The following is a 23862-nucleotide window of genomic DNA, read 5'->3' on the forward strand; positions in this document are numbered from 1 at the left end:
AGTACACTTGTATACTAATATCTCTAAATCTTATATTAATAAAGTGTATACCTCTAATATCTCTGCAGCATGGCTCCTCCTCTGATATATAACAACTACAATGGGACTCTAGACAGAGTATTGGACTTTTATTTGTTGCAGTTAATCACTAATAGCTGAGTCTTGGCTGTACCCTGCCAGTGACTTACGCTGTCATCCTGAACTGTTGGACAGAAGTGCATCTCATTGCCCATGATCATGTACCCGTATTTGTCTCTAGATTGCTGTAGGTGACTCAAGGTAGTGAGCCGAAACTTCTTAGACAATTTCTAATAGAACTGAAAACACACTCCACTAGGTGGAGCACAGAACTTTGAATATATATTTCAACATTAGCTTTCATAACTAGCTTTCAACATTAATGTGAATACAATGAATCTAAAGAGGTGATTGTTAGAGTAACACTTAGAGGCCCCAGCCAATATTATGGCCCTCTTGCACAATGTACTATACAAAGACAAAGTAAAACAGTCCTTGCCCTAAAGAGTTTAATCTAAATAGACAAGACAAAAGGTGTGAGGGGAAAAAGAGGTACAGAGAGGTGAAATGACATCATGCAGCAGGCCAGTGGAAGAACAAGGGACAGAAACTTACTCCTAAATCCAGCTAATGCCTTATCTAGTGGGCCATGCTGATTTGACTTGTACTTGTTTAACTAAAGCAATGTACTTTTAGGTCTCACTTTATTTCCTATCAAAGACAAAACAATACATTATTACCAACATTAGAGGTTTAAAGGCACTTGAGAAACTTGTATTCCTTTTAGTACAATAGACAGTGCAATACACTTTTTCATTGATGGAAAATATTCCAGCCCTATGGAACCATGGTATCCTTTCTCCAATTCTATTGAACTGATCATAAGCAGCTTTTGAAAGACATGTCCACAACTCAAAACAGAGAATTTTGCCAACTTGAAAAATCTAATATTAGTCCATAATACCCATGAACACAGATATTACAACATTATGAAATCATCTTTCATATCTGAAGAAATGAAATAGTTAAACTATAGATTTTAAGCTCTTTGTGGCAGGGGCCATCTTTTTATTATGTGTTTCTACAGTGCCTAGTGCAGTAGGGTCCTTATCTGTGATTTGGGCAGTTAGGTGCTACCCGCACTACACGTAGTGTAACTGATTTAAAAAAAAATAAATTAAAAGATGATAGTTTTCCAGGTGCTGGCTTAATTTTGAATAATTAATGCAAGATGGTAAAAGTTAAATATCTTAAGTCAATAGCTACCTGAAGTTACTTTGTATGCATTGTTAGAGTGATGAATGAATATGAAAGCTGGTGTGTCTAACAATTTTATTTATATATCTAAAGAACTAACAAGGAAACCTTGGGAAAGAACAAATACAGTGAATGGAAGCAAGTCTCCTGTTATCTCCAGGTACGCTGCTTTTTAAACCAGTACTTATCTTTTTCAGATGTGCAGCATTGTCATTACTCATTGTGCATAAAAATAATAAATACATCTAACTATCATAAATAAGGCAGCTGAAAAGATTTCATTTCTAATGTTTTTATGGGTATAGGAATATTCATATTGAGTTTTGAGGAGGATTGATGAATTAATGCAAAATGCTAAACAAAGTAGAATCTTATTAACAGATACCAAAGTACAACTTCGCTGATTACGGTATAACTTTGGTTATGGAAATGTTTCATTTTCCATTCAAGATGCATGTCCCTCAGTCCTTAAACATGAGTTGTCCTCTCACTAAAGGCAGGTAAGAGATTTCATTCATTCATTCAACAGCAGATGAATCTGCCTAACAGCCTAGTCCCTCTGTATTATGATGGTATGATAATATACATACCCAACTAGGTATTTAGGCAACAGCCTGATGATCTCACCCAAATCTGATTCTCATGACAACCCTAAGCAATGTGTTTGGGCCAACACCATCCTGAGGGATACAGCAAAGAAAGATCCTTCAACACACTACCCAATTCTTTGCTAATATCTCAGACAGAATGTCAGTGCCTAGTTAGATAACAGAGCTGACCGAGAAATGGCCAGGGTAGCCATTCTACCTTTTGGAATAAATTGCTTAACTAATGCCCCCATAAAGATCCTAAAATGCATATATTTGTCCATAAGGTAAAAAACAAGGAATTGTTCAATATATGATCCTGTATGTCCTGCATACAAGTGTGCTAAGGAAGTCTGAGAAAATTCTTATAGTTAGTCTAACATAATTTTTTTTTCCCTTGAGAAATACCTTGTGAGGATCTAAAAAAAAAAAGACAGCCAGATTCTCGATTAACCCTGAGGAAAATGTTCTCTTTCAAATATAATGAGAGATTCTTGTTGTTAAAATTTGAAAGGACAATAGGGTGATAACTACACAGAGAGGGGGAAAAATAATCAAACATAAATCCCGTAGTTCAGGGGTGGGCAAACTACGGCCTGCGGGCCGGATCTGGCCTCTCGGGGCTTTGGATCCAGCCCATGGGATTGCCATCACCGCGGGCTCCGCGCCTCTCCGGGAAGCGGCCACACCATGTCCCTGCAGCCCGTGGAGGTGGGGAGGGCAGAGAGCTCCGCACGCTGCTCTTGCCTGTGGGTACCTCCCCCAAAGCTCCCATTGACCGGGAATGGGATACCACGGCCAATGGGAGCTTCGGTGGAGGTTCTCACATACGAGGGAAACACAAGCCTGAACCACTCCTGCATCCCACCCCCCAAGTCTCTTCCCTAAGCCCCCTGCCTGCGCCTTGTGCCCCTCCTGCACCCCAACTCCCCACCCTGAGCCCCCTGCTGCATCCCGCACTCCTCCTGCACCTCAACCCCCTGATCTGAGCCCCCTCCTGCACTCCACACCCCTCCTGCACCCTAACCCCCCCATCTGAGCCCCCCTCCTCTGCCCCAACCCCTTGCCCAGAGCCCCTTCCTGCACACTGCACCCCCTCCCGCACTCCATCCCCGCACTCCAACCCCCTGCCCTGTCCCTGCAAGCCATTTCTCCACCCAGATGTGGCCCTCGGGCCAAAAAGTTTGCCCACCCCTGCTGTAGCTGAATGCCACATTTCTGTCACTAGAAAAATATTCTCATCCCCATCGATCTTGTGCTTGAAAATAAAAGCAGCACCAAGCACAATCAGCTAATTTCCAAGAACTAGGCAGGCTCTAGCAGTTGACTTCTCTGTTCCTACTACAGGACAAGTGCTTTGTTTTCTGTCACTTCTAATGCAAATAATATCTGAAGTTAAGTGCTGTGCCATATGATGCCACATTAACGTAGCCTGGTCAGATGGCTGCCTTATTTACCTGTGTCTTTCCACATCAGGCAGTATGTGCTGCAACAGAGACCTCTTTTTCACCAGGTCTGTCCAGCTTACAACTGACAGCCTGGCAGTTGCAGGAGATTTTAGTCACAAAATGCTATTTGTATGAGGGATTCTGTTTTGGAATCCGGAAGGCATTCCACCATATTTTGTTGTCTGAACTTTTAAAGCAGGGGCTCTCAAACTTCATTGCACCGCGACCCCCTTCTGACAACAAAAATGACTTCACAACAGGGGGACTGAAGCCTGAGCCCACCCAAGCCCCACTGCCCTGGGTAGGGTGGGACAAAGCTGAAGATCAAGGGCTTCACAGGCAGGGGGCCTGCAACCTGAATCCTGCTTTGGCTTTGGCCCTGGGCAGTGGGTCTCAGGCTTCAGCAAGTCTAAGACAGCCATGGTGACCGCATTCAAAGGGGTTGTGACCCACTTTGGGTTCCTGACCCACAGTTTGGGAACTGCTATTTTAAACAATGGTCTCTGGGACACATGCTTTCATAACCAATGACCAACCATCCTTCAAGGATAAATTTCCATTCTTGGAGCAATCAGAAGGAAAATGGAAAAGTTCATAACACAAGTTCATTTCTATAGGAGATGTTTTGTTAGTGCTGTATCTTGCCTGAAACCAAGTTTAACCTTGTGGTCCATCTGTGGAGTCTAAACTTGGTTTTAAAATCTGTGGCGTTCTTTGAGTGATGGTAACTACTGTATTACGCTGAGGGTTTACATATTTTTACCATGTGTCTGGCGCACCATGCATACAGAGCTGGAGAGTTTAAAAGTAGAAGTGTCAGTTGGTCTGCACATGCACCCTGAACTGGCCTCATGGTTTTATCCAAGGTGATAAAGGGCGGGGCAGACCGACTGCATCTCCAGTTCCTTCTCACTGCCGCATGGTCCAGGTTGGTACAATTAGTGTCCATTTGCTTGTGATGCACTTTCTCAAGCAACCTTTTATATAGTTAATTTTTACAGATTTTTATTGTTGTCTTTAGGTAATTTCTAGTAATTTGAGTAGAATAGTTAGTTTGGGGGCCTGTTTTTTGTCTCCAACTCCCCCTCCCCCCGCCATATTCATGAGCAGATACTGGACAATGTTGAAGATCCCCAGCTTTAAAATCCGTGCCTCCTGCCCACCTTCCTTCTTGGTCGTTGTTCGTCTCCCGCTCTAGTTGTAGATACACTTCTGCCAGTTCTGACGGTACCGCTTATGGAACCTGTCTCCAAGTTCACATCTTCAGTTGAGTCGGATGAGGGTCAGGGTCCATCCATCACATACCGCCACCAGGACTACTAAAGGAAGCCATCTGCACTGTGGCACTATCCTCAGCTCCAGCTGCCTTGGAGCCATTGGCTTCCCACACCAAGGCGTCCTCCAAAACACCCTAAGGATCCATCAGACTAGCCATATTGGGGATCTTAGCCACAATAGCAGCCATCTGACCCACATGTTCAGCAAGGGAGATCTCTCCAATTTTCCTGTCCAATGCACCTTCCAGCAGATGCTCAGAACTGGTGATAGAGGAAGAACCACTTAGCCTAGTTCCAATGGTATTGACGGAGCAGATTTCAGTCTTCCTCTCCGAATGCAACACTTGCTTCGGCATCCATTTCACCCCCGATAACTTCTTCCAATTTCAGGATCTCCTAATGAGGGTTGCAGGGAAGCTTCACATCTACCAGAGGAGGTACAGGATAACCAACATCAGCTCTTGCACATCCTTCATTCATCAGCACTAGGTAGAGTAGTGCTACACATCAATGACTATACTCAAGCCTGCCAGGACAATTTGGCACACACAGGCCACGTGTCGATCTACTAACAAAGGGGCTGAGACGCGGTATTATGTGCCTGCTCAGGGGTCTGAGTTCCAGTTTTCATACCTCCCTCCCTGTCTTGTGGTCCAAGTGGTGATGGAGTATTCTAAGGAAGTATCCACACTCCACTCTATCAGATAAGGAGGGAAAGAGGTTGGACTGTAAGGTATTCTTATCAACAAGTCTTCAGTTCAGCATCTCAAACTACCAGGCATTGCTCACCAAATATGATTTCCTGAACTACTGTAAACTGGACGAGTTTGCTGAAAAATTACCATAGCCAGATCAGGCCCATTTCCACGTGATCATAGACCAGGGTAAACTGGTGGTGAGGACTTAGCTTCAATCCACTATGGATGCAGTGGATCCTTCTTCATGGTTCATGGCCACGGGTATAGTTATGCGACAGACATCATGGCTCAACACCTTTGGTTTCCCCAGGGAGGAACAATATACCATTGAAGACCTCCCTTTCAATGAATCCCATCTTTTTAACCAAAAAAAACCAGATGATTCCCTACGCGCACTCAAGGATTCCAGAGCTACTCTGCCTTCCCTGGGCATTTCCATGCCTGCACCGAAGTGTCAGTTCCATCGCCCACCTCCACAATGCTAAGGACCATGCAGTTCTTCCATCAGAGGCCCTATGTACCACCATGCAAGAATCAGAAAACTTTCAGATTGCACCCTCCAGGACCATCTTTGCAGTCTTCCTCCTCCCAGACACAACCACCACAGAAATGATATTTCTGAACTCCTAGAGAACTGTCAACTATAATGCTTACCGTCATAAGAGCACTCCATTCTTTTCAGGGGTCGTCCAGCACTCTTCTTTCCAGCTCGGAGTGCAATAACAGTGGATGAAGTGGTGCTAAATGTCATCCATCATGTCTATACCATTAAGTTCACCATGCTACATCATCCACAGCCCCCATCCCAGTCCCTTTCCATGGACCACTCTCACAACTGCATCATCACCTAAGAGGTATGCTCCTTACTATAGTGAGGAGCAACAGAGCTTATTCCTCCAGAATATCATGAAACATATATTCAGCTTACTTCTGCATACCCAAGAAAAAGGGCTGGTGGAGGCTTATCCTGGACCGTTGTCTTCTCAATCGGTTTATCCGAAAACCAAGGTTTCGGATGGTTACATTAGCAGAAGTCATCCCTTCATTAGAAAAAGGCATGTGGTTTAAAGTTCTCAATATGCGGGACACCTACTTTCACATAGACGTTCATCAAAACCACAGACAGTTCCTGAGGTTTATAGTAGACACAGAACATTTCCATTACAGAGTTTTCAGCATGTCTTCCAGTGTGTTCACCAAGGTGGCAGCCCACATAAGACGTTGTGAGGTCCTTGTATTCCAGTATCTCGACAATTGGCTCCTGGCATCACAGTTCAGACAAGAAGCTTGGGCCTTAACCTCTATGTTGCTGGGCCTCCTTTCCTTCCTTGAGGTCAGTATCAATACTGAAAAGTACACCTTTAAACCTGCACAATGCCTAGACTTCATAGGGAAACCATCAACTCAGTCATGGTTTGAGCCTACCTACCACAGGTCAAGATTCCAGACTGTGCAAGAACTCATAGTTCGTGGAACCGACAATTTGTCAGTTACAGCCAGGACATGCTTCTCCCTCCTGGGTCACATGGCCTTGTATATATACGTCACCACCTTTGCTTCACCTTCATTGCCTCCAAATGTGGCTCCAGAAAGTTTGGTTGCCAATTCATCATACCATGGACCTCAGGCTCACATTTCCCCCCTAAGGTATTCTCATCGCTCCAGAGGTGGAAGGAACCTTGTCAGGTCTGTGTAGTAGTTCCCTTTCTGCCCCCATTCCCGGAAAGGACTATTATCACTCCTCCCTTCTAGCCTGAGGATGGACGCATGACTCAGGGAATGTGGACCTCTCAGGAATCCAGAATGTACATCAATATTCTGAATCTCTGAGCTGCAAGAAAGGCATTCCAGGCCTTTCTCCCATCATTCATTCCTATCATATTCTCCTCATATTGGACAATACCATAATGGTGTTCCTACATCAACAAACAAGAGGGTGCGAGATTGCTGGCTCCGCTCTTAGAAGCGGTCACCTTTTGGAACTGGTGCATCAACAAGATCATCTTGTCTGCAGCCTGTCTCCCAGGGATACTGAATGTGATTTGCGGACTCACTCAGCAGACAGTTCATGATTGATCACCAGTGGGAACTCCATGACGATGTATTATGGGCCATCTTCAACTGGTGGGGAGCTCCAATCAGAGATCTCTTTGTGTCCTCACTGAACAGAAGAAGCAGCGTATATTGCTCAAGAGGGTTCTGGGGCAGCACTTTCAGAGCAATGCCCTCATCCTCTCCAGTCTGATCAATTCAATTATGCCTTCCCTCCTCTCCCGCTCCTACTGTGGGTACTGCCCAAGATAAAACTGGACAAAGCGATGGTCATCCTGGTCGCCCTGCACTGGTCCAGACAGTTTTGTTTTCCTAACCTTCACATGTCTCCATGCCCCCCAATTCCCCTCCTTGATCTACTGACACAACACAATGGCAGCATCAGCCATCTCAGTCCACAGCACTTCACTTCAGAGCTTGGTATTTGGAAGGGCATCTTATCTAGAATGGGTGTGTTAATCACAAGTACAAAATACCCTTTGCAGCAGCAGGAAGGACTCCACTAGGCGTGGTGACCAAGCCAGGTGGACACACTTCACCTCCTGGGCAGAACACAAAGGACTTTCCCCAGAAATGGTGGGGATTCCTCTCCTCCTAGACTGCCTCTTGTCCTTGAAGGCGTGGGGTCTTGCCCTTAGTTGTATCAAAGTCCACCTATCAGCAATTAGTGCCTTTTGCTCCCTGGTGGAGAGGCATTCCATCTTTACTCACCTGTTTTTGGAAGGGCCTCATTAGAACCTTTCCACCTGTACAACCCATTGGGCCCCATTGGGATCTCAACCTGATCCTATCTATGTTAATAAAACCACCCTTTGATCTGCTGGCATTGTTCACCGTCTCTCCTTTCCCTGAAAGTCACCTTCTTGATGGTTATCATGTCAGCAGGAAGAGTTGGCGAACCTGGGGCCATGATGGCGGGCTCGCCTTTCACGATGTTTTGTACTGATAAAAATTTCCTCACCTCTGCATTCCAAACTTCTGTCAAAGGTAGTCTCACAAGTTCACATTAATCAACCTACCCACTTACCTGTTTTTTTTCCTGAAACTGCTTGCCTTGGAAGAGTAACAGATTCCACTCCCTAGGTATCTGTAGTGCCTTAACTTTCTACTTACACAGGACAAAACCGATCAGGACAGCTCTGTTTATTGCAATAGCTGAAAGAGATAAGGGGCAGAAGCCACCCTCGATGTGTGGACCCACTCAGCAAGAGCCCATGCTGCAACCATGACCTCCCTCTATGACATGCCACTTCAGGATATATGTAGAGTGGCAACATGGAATTTGGTTCACACCTTCACTACTTATTATGCCTTGGTGCAGAGGGGGGCAAACTACAGTCCACGGGCCACATCCGGCCCCCAGGACCCAACCCTCTGACCCCCGAGCTCCTGCCAGGGAGCGGGGTCAGGACAGGCTTGTGGAGGTGCCAGCCCAACTCCCCGGCAGTGCAGTGAGTGGGGCGGAGGCTAGCTTCTGGCCCCTTCCCTCCCTCCCAGTCACAGTTCCCCCAGGGCCTGGGCAGCGTGGCTGCAGCTCTGGCCGGGCGGTACGGCTACAGCACCAACAGACCTGGTGCTCCAGGGTGGCGCGGTCAGGGGGTGGGGAATTTGGGGGGGGGAAGCAGGGGAGGTTGCAAGGGGGAGGTTAAGGGGCCTGAGCCTTGCTGCTGGGAACAGGGGCGGAGCAAGTCAGGGCCCCCTCCACCGCAAGTATGCTTGGCCCCTGTCTCCAGCAGCCAAGCCCAGACAGGGACTGAGCCCTGCCCAACTGCCAGGGAGAGCAGCCAAAGGAGCAGGGGAAATGCACAGGGAAAGGACTGAGCCCCTGCTTTCCCCCCACCCCACAGGTAGTGTGGTGCGGGGAAAGCAGGGAGGGTTGGATAGGGGGCAGTGGGGCCTAAGGGGGCATCAGGGGGTGGAGAGCAGGGGAGATTGGATAGGGGTGGGGGTCCCTGGGGTGGTCAGCGGGTGGGGAGCAGGGGGGATTGGATAGGGGGTGGGCGTCCTGGGGGATGGTCAGGGGGCAGAGAGCAGGGGTGTTTGGATAGGATGCGGGAGTCCTGGCGGGCAGTCAGGGGTAGGGAGTGGGGAGGTTGGATGAGGGTGGGGGTTCCGGGAGGCTGGATAGGGGCCAGGCCATGCCTTGCTGTTTGGGGAGGCCTAGCCTCCCCCAGCCTTCCCTACCTGGCCCTCCATACAATTTCTGTACCCGATGTGGCCCTAGGGCCAAAAAGTTTGCCTACCCCTGCCTTGGTGCAAGACTCATTGGCAGATGCCTCTTTCAGTGCAGCTGTCCTCCACTCATCTCTCCCATTTATGTTCTTGCGCCCTCTTCCAACTTGAGTACTGCTTACTGGTTGCCCTCAATGGAATACGATAGGGACTATCACTCAAAGAAGAGGAAGAGGTTATTTATCTGTAACTGGAGGTTCTTTGAGGTGTGTGGTCTCTATCTGTAGTCCACTTTCTTCCCTCCTTCTCCTCTGTTGCAGTTCTGTTGATTTGCAGTGGAGAAGGAACTGGAGACACAGTCAGTCCGCTCCTCCCTTTATAACCTTGGACGAAACCATGAGGCAAGTTCAGGGCACGTCCACAGACCGACACTACTACTTTTAAATTCTCTGACTCCAGGCTCATGGTGTACATGTGTAAACCCTCAGTGGAATACAGATAGGGACCACACATCTAGAAGAACCTCCAGTTAAACCTCTTCCACCTGCCCCTATAGTCATAACTTTTGCACTATCTTCTTTTTAAAACAGCCTTTATCATCATGATAACTTCAGTCAGATGAGCCAGAGAGCTGCCATCTCCTGTTAAGAATATTTTATGACCTTCTGCAAGAATAAAGCTGTTTCCAAGTATTTATTCACAAGTCTGAGTCTTCTTTCATAGCAGGAAACTGCCCCACCAAGATTTTGCCCATCTTCTAAATCCTTCAAGGAGAGATTTTGGCATAGTTTGAATGAGTCAGAGCCTTTTAGTTGTGTTTATGTAGAACTCGTCCAGTTAAACAAGAACTCCATATTTGTCACCTGGACAGGTATCCAAAAAAGTTGTTTTTTCTAGCAACAGCAGATCCAAGCGGATAAAGGTCTGTCTTTATCCCCTCAGCCCATGAAGCATCCATGGCCAAGACCCTCTTCCCCTATCAACATTGGCCATGGATGCTTCATGGGCTGAGGGGAAAAAGCTTCAATAGAATGTGTGTTAAGGTTGCCACGAGAAGGTCCTTTCATACCTTACAAGCCACTGAAAGCTTGATGTCTGTTCCTTAGCAAAGATGTATGATGAGAAGTGTCTTTGTAAAGGCCGTTCTGTCCCTAGTTAGTCAGTGAGCACGGCTGCTTAGAGTATATTGGTCCATACTGTTTAATGCTTTGTCACCAAAGCTCAATTTACAGGTAGTAGGAGTCTCCTTCCTGCTAAGCCCTGCTGAAATCTCCCTCTAATATATGTAGAGAAGACATAAGTTGCATATGAGGATTGTTGGACATGTCTGAAAAATTGACAAGTAAAGCAGGATTTTTTCTTTTCAGAATAACTAAGCAAGGAGACTCAACAGGGAGGTTGGTATTCATAGTCAATGTGCAAAATAAATAAAATACCTACTTATCCTATTTAAAATTAGACTTCTAAATGACTTAAGTATCCTTTCCTTTAGTGTTCAGGATTTAATTGGTATAGTAATTAAACTATAATATAACTCATTTTCTAAAACTGCATATAACCTAGCTCTAATGTAGCCTAAGTCAGTGTGTTTCCCCCTTCATAGACGGGAGTCTCCATGGAAAAATCTGATTGTTTCTGAAAACAGGTCCTATGATTCATTAAACAGGTATCATCCTGTTAGGGTTTGAGATTTTTTTTTCTAATTAACCAACTTGACAGAACAGGGCTGGGCTTTTTCTACATGGATCGGTAATCACCACAAACACAAATGATATAAAGCAGGGATTCTCAACCTTTTTCTTTCTGAGCCCCTCCCCCCCCGCCCACATGCAATAAAAATGCCATGGCAGTCACAACATCTCTTTTTCTGCATATAAAAGCCAGGGCTGACGTTAAAGGGTAGGAAGCAGGGCAATAGTTTGGGCCCCCACATCACAGGGAGCACAGCAAAGCTAAGTTGCTCGGGCTTCAGCTTCAGCCTTGGGTGATGGAGCTCAGGGTCCTGGGCTGCAGTCCCTTGCAGTGGGGCTTTGGCTTTCTGCCCTAGGCCCTAGCGAGTCTAATGCCCGCCATGCGTGGCAGCCCCCATGAAACCTGCTCGCGGCCCCCCCAGGGGGCCTTGGACCGCTGGTTGAGAACCACTGACATAAAGCTCCTCTTAACAATTTGTCCGTCTTTCCTTCGGTTATAGTTGTATCCATTTTCAGAATCCTTAAAGATAGGTAGCTTCATTGGTAATTTTAAGTGCAAGGCAGTTTATCTGCTATCAATTCAAAATCAGGTGCTTAAGATGTATATCATGCGGCTTGGGTGCAGTAGAATTTCTTTTCATCCCCAATTGCAGAATGCACCATGTTTTCCCATGCAATTTAAAATAACTCAACATCTGATCAATAGTGACCCAAAGAACAGTCCTATAGTCAAAAATAGATCTCATTGTAAAGTAACTCCATGCAACTTCTAATTTCACTTATATAATATATCTCAATTATACAGTAATTAAACATGTGGATTACAGTATAACTGTGTCTGATTGCAGCGTCTCAAAAGCACCTTATTAAGGTGTAATGTCCTGAGGGTATGTCTATACTACCTATACTACCCTGGAATAGTGGGCAGCGATCGATCCAGCGGGGGTCATTTTATCGCATCTAGTCTAGACGTGATAAATCGACCTCCGAGCGCTCTCCCGTCTACTCCTGTACTCCACCGCCACGAGAGGCGCAGGCAGAGTCGACGGGAGCTGCAGCAATCGACTCACCGCAGTGAAGACACCTCGGTGAATAAATCTAAGTACGTCGACTTCAGCTATGTTGTTCACGTAACTGAAGTTGCGTAACTTAGATTGATCCCTCCTCCCCCAAGTGTAGATCAGGCCTGAGAAGCTACGGTTTTTCAAAGTCGTAAGATTGGCACATAGAATCATCTAGCTACTAACTTCCCGAGAACGTATTTCATCCCAAAATATATTTCACAACTGGTATCACCAGCTAAAAGAATAGTTGCTGTTCATCATACAGTAACAGTGATCTGCTCACTGAATAGATTTTATCTAACATAAATGTCTAAAAGAGCCTTATTATAAGAAAGGACATGTTAAATGCATACCCTGATCATTCAACATATTAACATGTATATGTTGCAAAGACAATTGAAGAATTGTGATTGAGTAATTCTGAGCATATTTTAAAACTTTGGGGGGAGTGATACTATGCATCTTTCAGCCAAAGCAACTAATTTAGCAGTTTTTAAAATGCCAGTGTTCAAAGGGTTAAATTGTTTTTAAAGAAAGTGCCTTAAAGTTCTTAAAAAAAACTAAATATATTTCTGGACAAAATGGTACAGAATTTAAAAAAAAAAGTGTGGTACAATCTAGAAAATTACTGACAAACTTCTCAACTTTTTAAAAATTGTTTTTTCTAATGTCTTTTTCATGAAAGCAAACACTGTGGTGACTACCTGTTCTTTTGTATGAAAAGTTCCCCCATTATCTAATTATCTTTGGTGGTGGTATTTTGCATGTTGGCATGAATCAAATCTTTATCTTGCATGTTTAAATCAAGTTCTCTTATTGCGTATTATAGTTGGCTCACAGTCTTGGTTGGTAATGCTATGAATCACCACATGGGAGAGCTCAGTAGCAATCTCAGGACTTCATGGTTGAGATGTTTTGGAGGCTATTTTCATTAGATAGTAGTTTCTCTTGGCAGCATCAGCAGCCACCTACAAGTGCAGCTGTGAGAAATGAAGGGTACCAAATACTGTAAGTGGAAACTTCAGATTTGACTGAAATTTTTAAAAATATCAAATTTCAAAGGAAATTGGAGTTGATGGGGTTGATTGAACAAAATTCCTTTATTGCAAGAGACCAAGGCGTCCATGAAGGAAAAGCATATAATTTTAATACTTTCTTTAATATGTCTTCACCCTGAGTAGTAGAATTTAGGTTTTTCTATAGACCCTATCTTATCCAATTCTCAGACAAATTATGATTGTAATGTTGACAGGAAACGTGAATAGGAGTGCAAATACTGGCAATGTTTTTTAAAGTTCTAAACCATAAGCAGTCTGTGTTTGTATGTACTTTGTTCCTATTGTCATTAGTCAGCAACCACACTGTTGGTCTCTGGAAGAGTAGCTCCCATTTTCCCACTCAGGGCTTGTAGTCATAAATCAAGACACTGAGAGTGGGAACAGTTAAATGAGACTTGATGGAAATCCTCAGGGACTGACAGGACATCTATGGAGTGTATAGAAGAACTCTTGGTATATGGAAAACTACCTATGTGAAAACAAAAATAATGCTTACATTCTCTTAGCAAAATGTGTCCCTCGGACATTTAGTTACTAGCTTCTGTGTTCATTTTCAACAATATTTGCAGATTTGCAGTGAAACAGTAAGTTTCAAACAAGGAGTTTTTTTAATCTGGAAATATAGTAGAGTTCAGTATCTAAAGATTATACAACAGACTTCAAACTGTGACTTGGCTTCATAACATTAACACAAACTGTGTAGTTCTGTGGGGTGCAAGGTGAACTGTAGTTTTCAGTTACTTCCACTGTACAATTATTTAACTTTCCACATATTCTAAAATCTTATTGGCTCCCAGTTTAGCTTAAAATCCTTGAATCAACTTTTATTTCAATTTGCTCTGATTCAAATAATTTGAGAAGGTATTTTTCCTTCATATTACCCATGAAACTACTAAAATAAAATACTGGATTCTTCAATCTGCAGTGAGGATTGTGCTTTCTAGAAAAGGTGAACAGCCTCAGGGCTATTCTACTCTGCAGCTAGGTCATCTTAACTCCATCACTTAGAGCTGTGAAAAATTTCATACCTTGTGCAGTTTAGTTAAACCAACCTAAGCTCTGGTACAGACTCCCGTAGGTCGATGGAAGAATTCCCATCTTGCAGAGGTGAATTTACTACAGTGACAAAAGAACCCCTTCCATAACACTGATGACGCTACAACAGTGCAGCTGCAGTTGTGCTGCTGTAGCATTTCTAGTGTAGACAAACCCTCAGGCATATTAGTTTCAAGTGTCTCCTCTCCAGGATTACACTATGGGCATAAACGTGTATTTTGGGTGTGAAGTGTTTCAGATAGGTCAAAAAATGGCTTTTATAAATTGGTTGGAAAAAAATCTTAACTCTTGTATCTGATTTGTTTTTCAATTAATATCCTTTTGCATATACCACAACCCTAGAATATAGTGCAGGGGAAAGCCCATGTTCGGTCTGGAATCACACAAGTTAGAAAAGTTTCTGTAATATCAGAAAAAGCTTATCTGGTAGCTGAGTGTACAGTACCAGTCCAACTGAAAAGCTGGGGTGGGAAGTGATAAAGTTTTTCTCCTTTTGTTAGAAATATTTTCCAGAGAGATTTCTGTCAACTTAGGTAGCACTTAGAAGTTAACCAGGAATGGGACCCACTGTTCTAAGCGTTGTAAAAACATAGTGTAATAGACAGTCCATGTCCCAAAGAATTTACCCTTTGTCTGCCTTTTCTGTTTAGGCTGTAAAGAAAAAGGATACAACATGAAAATAATGATGGATTGCGAGCATTGTATTAGTTCCATGATATTTTTCCATTCGTTTTTGGGGAGGTTGCGGGCGTGGGGGGGAGGGATACAGCTTTCCTAAGTTTGGCTAAATGTAAAGGGATTAGCTAGATGGTAAGGCAAAGGAAGGAAGAGAAGACATTAAAAGGCGGGAGATATGTCAAGCCCCCACTTCTCTTTATCAGTTTATTTTTAATGACTCTTAAATTTTCTGCTTTGTGTTTATGGAACTGTGGGAAGAACTGAGGCCATGTTATATATCCTGCATGGGAGGGGACATTTGTTGCTGAGCTGTGTCTCCACACTGGCTTCTGCTCCCAGTCACAGACATCCCTTGTTTCAGTAAATAAAGCTTCATCTTGGGATGACAAAAGCTAGGAGAAACGCTATTTTTTTTTTTAAGTGTTTCTCTTGCGTAAAAGTTCAAAAGCCAAAAACTGCAGCCTCGCTCTACCTTTCTATTCAGAGCAGTGCAACTCAGACAGACAGTAAAAGAGAACCTGCTTCCTCCTACCCCACTAGGGAGATTCTTTACCATAATACACCAGGTTAATTCTAACATAAAGAAAACAATTTTTGAAATCAACTGTAAACTTAATCACACTGCAAACAGAAGCATGTGGTTTAAAAAAAATGGTCCCAGAATGATGCAGAGGCAAGGAGTTAGAAGAAGAGAGGATTTCAAAAGTAATTAATTCACCAAAACTAAACATGAATGCTTAAGTTGTTCAATGTTGTGGGGTAAATGTGAAGAGAGACAAACATCAGGAATCTTTGGCAGAGTGGCCACAATTTTATTTAAAATACTCAACAGGTAAACTAGACAAGAGGAGTGGCCCATTCTGGGTAGCAGCACAGGTAGAGGGGAGGGCAGGGGATGGCTGCTTCAGGCATCTACCCCACTCTGAGGGTCGTATACAGAGTCTACTGAACTCTCCAAGGCATGTGTAGCCTACCTAAATCAAGGCCCATGTGAGCCAATTTATTACAAGGCCTGAGATCCTGGGTATGCTACTATACAGGACTTTCTGTCAAGTCTCAAAAGTGTCCAGGAATCCAGGGGAAGTTAATGCATAATTTTCAAGGAAGGTGGTTGGATTTTATTTTCAAAACTTTCATCCCTTGAATGTACCATACCAGCCCATCAGGCAAACATTTCCTGAGACATGGATATATCTGCAGCAAGTATCTATGTTCCCAAGTGTGAGCAATGTATACTACATGGATGGAAGAGGGCAGAAAATACAAATGTGGAGATCTTATTGAAAACCTCCTATGTAGCTTGTTTACTTAAGAATTTTAGCTCTGCATGCAGAACATTTTTAAAATGTGGCATAGTCTTCTGCAAACAAATTTGTAGGTGATTTAAAGGAAAAAGATTACATGCATCAGAAATGTGTTACAACTTCTAAACTAGTAATTTCTGTAAATGTTCAAATCTGGTTCACACAGTTTGCAAGCATGTTTTGAATAGATCAATCCAGCATTCTTTTTAGAGGCACACCATGTATTACATAGTAACAGGGTCAGCATAATGCCTTCTTTAGTCAGAGGGGAAAGGTCATTGTGACATAGGCCCCTTTTTAATGAGTAAGAAGTTTAACTAAAAAAATGTATAAAGCGTTTACAAGATAAATTCAGAGGAGACGCTCTTCCTTTCTCATGTGCTCTAGGAGGAGAAAATAAGATATCACTGACAAAAATAGTTCTGCTTCTTCAATTGTTCCTGTTTTGAACTAATAATTCATTATATATTATTTGTTTGCAGTGTTGTACCTGTGTTAGTTATGTTAACCTGAACAGCTCTGCGTACCTCAAAAGCTTGTTACTTTTGCTAACAGAAATTGGTTCAATAAAAGATATTACCTCACCCACCTTGTCATTATATATTAATGTAATAGTTAATATTTCCATGTCAGGAAAATGCCCTTTGCTGGTGGTTTCCATTCTGTATGTACATCTTTGGTGTCTCTGGGGCTGCCTACATCTTTATATAAATCCTCTTTTCATTCTAATTTTTTATCACAATCTTAGAAGACAGTAACTATTAACAAAACATATTAATTTTTTGGGGGGAGGCGTGTCTGCTTTGTAATAAGCCTACATACAGTACAGTAATTAGAGACCTGTAATACATTGATTCTTTTTTATGTTCTACAGACCAAAATCTACACCATCTGGGCAAACCAGTGCAAATGGAGTACAGTCGGAAGGGCTAGACTATGACCGATTGAAGCAGGTATATAGTACCTTCAATAGAAACCTTTTCAGAATAGGTAATAGCAGAACTTTTAAAGACTTTCAGCAGTTCTTGATTAAATACCAAACTTTAACCTTTGCTTAGTTTCAAACCTAAATCCAGGATAGTTTTTTTTTTTTTTTAATATATCTGGTTAAATACTTTTTACTAGCTATAATTTTGCAATGACGTATTGCAAAGTCAGGAGTATAGTCTCAAAATTGTTTTAACTGATGATGATTATTGTGTTTGATTTAATATTTTCAGCTATAACAAAAAAGTGTACCATCTTAATAATAATTGAGGAGATTGGTAAAGTTTTAGCAAGACAGCAGTCCGTTGGATGCTTCTTTGTTGTTCTCAATGATTATCGATGATACCAAGTTGAAAAGTACATTTTCACAAGAATTGTATTCCTTCACACTCTCTGGATTTAAATGCATTTTCAGACCATCATCTAAAATATCAAATCAGCAATAGGAGAGAAGATAGAGAGATGAGGGGCATTATGATAGCACTACTGTCAGATTCTACGTTTTATCTGTGTAACTGAGAATAATTGGTTGGTCTAGGTTCTCTTTTTGTTTGTTTTTGGATTTTCACATGTTATCTGCAGGGCAATAATAGCTCTAGCTATGCTTGCTAGTTTTACATAAATTGCCACCACTTGTTGTGAGAGAACATGAAATTTGTGTGATAAATTTTTGTAACTCACATACCTCCCACCTCAGGTGGGATAAGTACCATAGAAATCAATTATAAGATTTGGGCAGCATATTTTTAAAAAAGGATATTTATTATTTACTAATAGTAAGGAAGTTTAAGGGTGAATTTTGAAGATATCGATACAGACTGGAATACAAGTTTGAGATGATTCAAAATGAACAAAAATTAGAATTACTTTCATTTTTTTCTTAGCTGAAAGTTTAAACCACACTGATTTATTATTACTTATATTCTGATACCATAGGATATTTTAGATGAAATGAGAAAGGAATTAACAAAATTAAAGGAAGAACTCATTGACGGTGAGTATGAACTTGATTCACTTCTTATTTTGGATTTCCAAGTCTTGAGGAATGGATAAGCATTTCTTAAAGCTGAAAAGATGCAGAAATGGAAACTTATTTTTAAGATTCTGTCGACATTCTGAGGATTCTAGAATGCCAAGTTCATGATAGAACTGCTCTTTCTAATGTCCATTCCTTTTCTCATTACCACATAGTAAAAGAAAAACTAACTTATCCTAATTGTTTTGATGATTCTTGCACAATCAGGTACTTTATACCTTATCTGCAGGGTTTTTGGATTGAGCAATGATGCTGAACAATGTCTGTCTTTATAAGTGGATGGATGGATGGATGGATGGTGCAGAAATTGAGCAAGATCCTTCTTGCAGATGTTTCCATCTCATGATGTTGCTTTAGTTTAGGAAAGGCAAGATTGTCATATAATAACATACCACTTAAAATAAAAGCCAGAGCAGTTGAGGCACATATTTCAAAACAGACAGTATTTATCCTATGACATATTATACCAATGACTGCTTTCAACATTTTATCATAATTCTTTATATTTGGTGTTTTTCTTAATCACGTGATTCAAGAAGGTGGGATTTTACATTAATCACAGTTTTCATTTTAAAACAAGTAGATTTCTAACTCTTTTCATTTTGGGAGAGTTTGAAAACATGACCCTTAAAGGCTCAAAAAACCAAAAGAACAATAACTCCAAAATTGTTGTTTTAATCTCATAATTTGAAAACCAGGCTCAGAATTTTTTTGGAGGGTGGAGTAGTTTTTGTTTTAAATTTGGAGTTGGCAGTACTGATGACTCTATACTTTATAATGATTAATGATAAATATTATCAGAGTAGCAGAGTCAAGACCTGATTAAGAAATAGGCAATTTAGCCATATACCTAGGACCCAATTCGGGGTTATAATGGAGAGACAACCTGAGTGGTGCTGTGACCCCATTTACCAGGTCACAAAGCTGCTTATTTAAATTTAGTCCTACTGCCCCCCTGTCATGATGGAGAGGTGATGAGGTCAAACCTTAATGGTCAATGGGGTAACTAGCACTGCTGCTCCTCCTGGCTGTCATGGGGCTAGCTGTTGCGCCAGTACCTGAATCAGATGGAGCTTCGCTGCCATTATCCAGTTGCTGGACAGAGAAGCCAGCTGGGAGAGGGGCCACTCAGAGTCCTGGGGAGGCAGGCACCTGGAGGTTAATGGAACAGTATCCATGCAGCAGGCACTAATAGCTGACTGACCTGGACAGGAGAGGAGTAAATTAACCCTTTTCTATCCAAGTCAATCAGTGACTGGCTCCTAGTGCATAGATGTTGCTTCATTTAAACTAAGCAGCATCTGTGTATGTTTGCCTAATGTCCAGTAATGAGTTAATCAGCCCTGAGCAAAGTGATTGTTGCCTACTTTCACATTATAGAGAAAATAGTATGTAGTCTGGGAGCATAATTTAGGAAAACCTCATTCTGTGGACAAGTTAGTGATAGAAAGATAAAGGAGGTATCATTTGATTCATAAAAATCTGCCATCATAATTTCAGTGGTGTCACCCTCTGCAGCATAGCAGGGGAGACTCACTCCCTTCCCTCAGCTCTGAGGTCCAGGTACTTTGATTGGTGGAAATTTTGATAATATGTTGTCATTGGGAATGGACAGAGTTGGGTATCATTCAAAAGCCCTTTTTCCACTAACACAATGATACAACACATGACACATCTAGAATAAATATGTAGCTACACGCTTAAGAAACTGTTTAAAAGTCACCTTTTTAATTATAGTTTAACACAGGGTTGCATTGCTTACATAAAAATGACAGATTTCAGAGTAGCAGGCGTGTTAGTCTGTATTCGCGAAAACAAAAGAAAAGAAAAGGAGTACTTGTGGCACCTTAGAGACTAACAAATTTATCTGAGCATAAGCTTTCGTGAGCTACAGCTCACTTCATCGGATGCATCTGCTGAAGTGAGCTGTAGCTCATGAAAGCTTATGCTCAAATAAATTTGTTAGTCTCTAAGCTTTCGTGAGCTACAGCTCACTTCATCGGATGCATCCGCTGAAGTGAGCTGTAGCTCACAAAAGCTTATGCTCAGATAAATTTGTTAGTCTCTAAGGTGCCACAAGTACTCCTTTTCTTTTTATAAAAATGACAATGATCTTAGCTAATACTAGGGAAATTAGCCTGGACATGTAGGACTGAAAACATTTATTCATCAAAGTCACTGTTGGTGTTCTCTCCATTGGGGGCACAACAGCTACACACATTGTCAGGCTGATCTTTGTCTGTGCTGCACTCATACATCTCCATACAAGGCAGTTAACATCTGGCCTTTGTATACCAGCATTTGATTAGCTGAAGGATTGATTCAGGAGCAGGTGTAAATGCACTCTTTGTCAGTGGCAATTTTTCTCCATTTGTCTGCTTCTTGGAAAGCATCCACCGTTGTAACTCTGCAAGTGTTGTAATGTTAGTCTTCAAATGGTAAATTTGGCATATGGACTCCCCTAGTGCATCTATGATCACATCAGTGACTGTGTCAGCCGTGCTGAGCATCTTCAGAGTGAGGGAGAGAGTCTTAACTGAATCAAATGCCTTCCAATAAAATAATTTGGTCTTTCCAGCCAAACTTGCAGTAGTGTTACATCCTGAAAGAGCATGGAAACCTGGCAGTGCGGTGGCTTTTGGTGGTCCAAGTGATAGGAACACATTGCTGAGGGATATATGGTGCATCTGTTCCCCAGCAGCAAGCACTAAAACAATCTTGCAGAAATCTTGGGTAGGGTCTAACAGAGAGCACTACAACACCTATGTCTTTTGTGCAAAAATCCACAGCTCCAGAGCACCGGTTTCTGTGGCACTGATAGCATGCAAAATAATTGTAGCATCAGCCTCCTCATGGGAACTACAAAGAAACTCCACAGAACGATGCAAGGCAGCAGCTTCATTACACCATGCAATAACAAAATTCTTTGAGTAATTCTTTGCATGCTGGAGTGTTTTTCCTGCAGGGTGTGCAGTTTGTGTGAGTATGAGACAGTAGCTTCATTGTGACATTGAAGATGTTCGTGGAGTAAATTATTTTGATTTGGACAGGCACAATACTACTGAGTCTCTTCTCTCTGGTAATATTTTTAATGATTCCTCTGCATACCCGTCAAATAAGAGTTCTGGGCCTGTCAGGAAAAACAAGATCATGTGGGTACTGTTATGCCCACAAACTTCCCCAATTACTTTCATTGCTCTTTTTCATGTGCTGGGCCATTGTCTGAACCAACTGAACAGAAGGGAACTGGCAACCTTTAAACAATCCAATTTCCTTTTCGAAATTCGTCTCGTATATCAGGGTCAGACTTTTCTACATCTCTTATTTCAGCGAGAAACCAGGCATTCATCACCGAATAGGTGGCTAAATCTAAAGCAAAAAAGCATTTGGCTACATCTTCTAGTGCTGTGAGGTGCAAATTTCAATTAGCAGTCCTGACAGATGGAATAAAGAGCAGGAAAGACTCAACTATCTTAATGTATCACCGCACCATCCCGAAAGTTGGCTTTGTCGCTGACTCATCTTCTTCAAATTGCTTGACCCATTCTGTGATATTGAAGCTCTCCTTTGTGCACAATAGGTCATTGAGAATGGAATGCACACTGGATAAAGGGAACAGGTCTCGTAAGTCCTGTACCCTTTGGAAAATGACTTCAAACACATCTTTATGCTTTCCAAAGAAGACATCTAGGTAGCATTTTTTAAGGACAACAAGTGCTTGGTGTGTTCTTTTATAGCATATCACAACTTTTTCCCTTTAAGAATTTGATTCACAGTACTGTCGCTATGCAAAATACCTGGGGTCTTAGGAATGCCAGTGCCATCAACAAAGGAGCCAATTTCACATATCACTGTAAAGATGTGGAGTTAGATGTGGATGATCTCCTGAGGTCTTTTCCAACCCTAATCTTCTATGATATTGGTTCACTTCTTATAGCATGTAAAGTGCCACCAAGCATTGACTTGGCTGACTTAGAACAACGCTTCCTCAGCTCTCGTCCCCTAATGCCCCTACTCTACTTGCGCTACATTGATGACATCTTCATCATCTGGACCCATGGAAAAGAAGCTCTTGAGGAATTCCACCATGATTTCAACAATTTCCATCCCACCATCAACCTCAGCCTGGACCAGTCCACACAAGAGATCCACTTCCTGGACACTACGGTGCTAATAAGCGATGGTCACATAAACACCACCCTGTATCGGAAACCTACTGACCGCTATTCCTACCTACATGCCTCTAGCTTTCATCCAGATCATACCACTCGATCTATTGTCTACAGCCAAGCGCTACGATATAACCGCATTTGCTCCAACCCCTCAGACAGAGACAAACACCTACAAGATCTCTATCATGCATTCCTACAACTACAATACCCACCTGCTGAAGTGAAGAAACAGATTGACAGAGCCAGAAGAGTACCCAGAAGTCACCTACTACAGGACAGGCCCAACAAAGAAAACAACAGAACGCCACTAGCCATCACCTTCAGCCCCCAACTAAAACCTCTCCAACGCATCATCAAGGATCTACAACCTATCCTGAAGGACGAGCCATCACTCTCACAGATCTTGGGAGACAGACCAGTCCTTGCTTACAGACAGCCCCCCAATCTGAAGCAAATACTCACCAGCAACCACACACCACACAACAGAACCACTAACCCAGGAACCTATCCTTGCAACAAAGGCCGTTGCCAACTCTGTCCACATATCTATTCAGGGGATACCATCATAGGGCCTAATCACATCAGCCACACTATCAGAGGCTCGTTCACCTGCGCATCTACCAATGTGATATATGCCATCATGTGCCAGCAATGCCCCTCTGCCATGTACATTGGCCAAACTGGACAGTCTCTACGTAAAAGAATGAATGGACACAAATCAGACGTCAAGAATTATAACATTCAAAAACCAGTTGGAGAACACTTCAATCTCTCTGGTCACTCGATTACAGACCTAAGAGTGGCTATACTTCAACAAAAAAGCTTCAAAAACAGACTCCAACGAGAGACTGCTGAATTGGAATTAATTTGCAAACTGGATACAATTAACTTAGGCTTGAATAGAGACTGGGAATGGATGAGTCATTACACAAAGTAAAACTATTTCCCCATGTTTCAGAGTAGCAGCCGTGTTAGTCTGTATTCGCAAAAAGAAAAGGAGTACTTGTGGCACCTTAGAGACTAACAAATTTATTAGAGCATGAAGTGAAGTGAAGTGAGCTGTAGCTCACGAAAGCTTATGCTCTAATAAATTTGTTAGTCTCTAAGGTGCCACAAGTACTCCTTTTCTATTTCCCCATGGTATTTCTCCCTCCCACCCCACCCCCCACTGTTCCTCTGATATTCTTGTTAACTGCTGGAATTAGCCTACCTGCTTGTCACCATGGAAGGTTTTCCTCCTTTCCCCCCCCTGCTGTGGGTGATGGCTTATCTTAAGTGATCACTCTCCTTACAGTGTGTATGATAAA

At 42.5% G+C, this 23862-nt stretch overlaps 1 protein-coding gene across 23 annotated transcripts in view; it reads left to right on the forward strand.

Moving 5' to 3' along the window:
* The window catches only part of ENAH (ENAH actin regulator), a 145627-nt gene that overhangs the window by 117417 nt on the left and 4348 nt on the right, over window positions 1-23862 (forward strand). For 10 of the 23 annotated variants that reach the window (XM_043511681.1, XM_043511682.1, XM_043511685.1 and 7 more), the window contains 4 exons: window positions 1369-1435; window positions 11113-11175; window positions 17235-17313; window positions 18284-18341. In XM_043511681.1, coding sequence (XP_043367616.1) covers window positions 1369-1435; window positions 11113-11175; window positions 17235-17313; window positions 18284-18341 — 267 coding nt within the window. Of the gene's footprint in view, window positions 1-1368; window positions 1436-10876; window positions 10907-11112; window positions 11176-17234; window positions 17314-18283; window positions 18342-23862 lie in introns of all 23 variants that reach the window. The other 13 variants (XM_038394810.2, XM_038394813.2, XM_038394814.2 and 10 more) reach the window with 3 other exon arrangements.

The sequence above is a fragment of the Dermochelys coriacea genome, chromosome 3 (genome assembly GCF_009764565.3).
Source record: "Dermochelys coriacea isolate rDerCor1 chromosome 3, rDerCor1.pri.v4, whole genome shotgun sequence".
Lineage (NCBI taxonomy): Eukaryota > Metazoa > Chordata > Testudines > Dermochelyidae > Dermochelys > Dermochelys coriacea.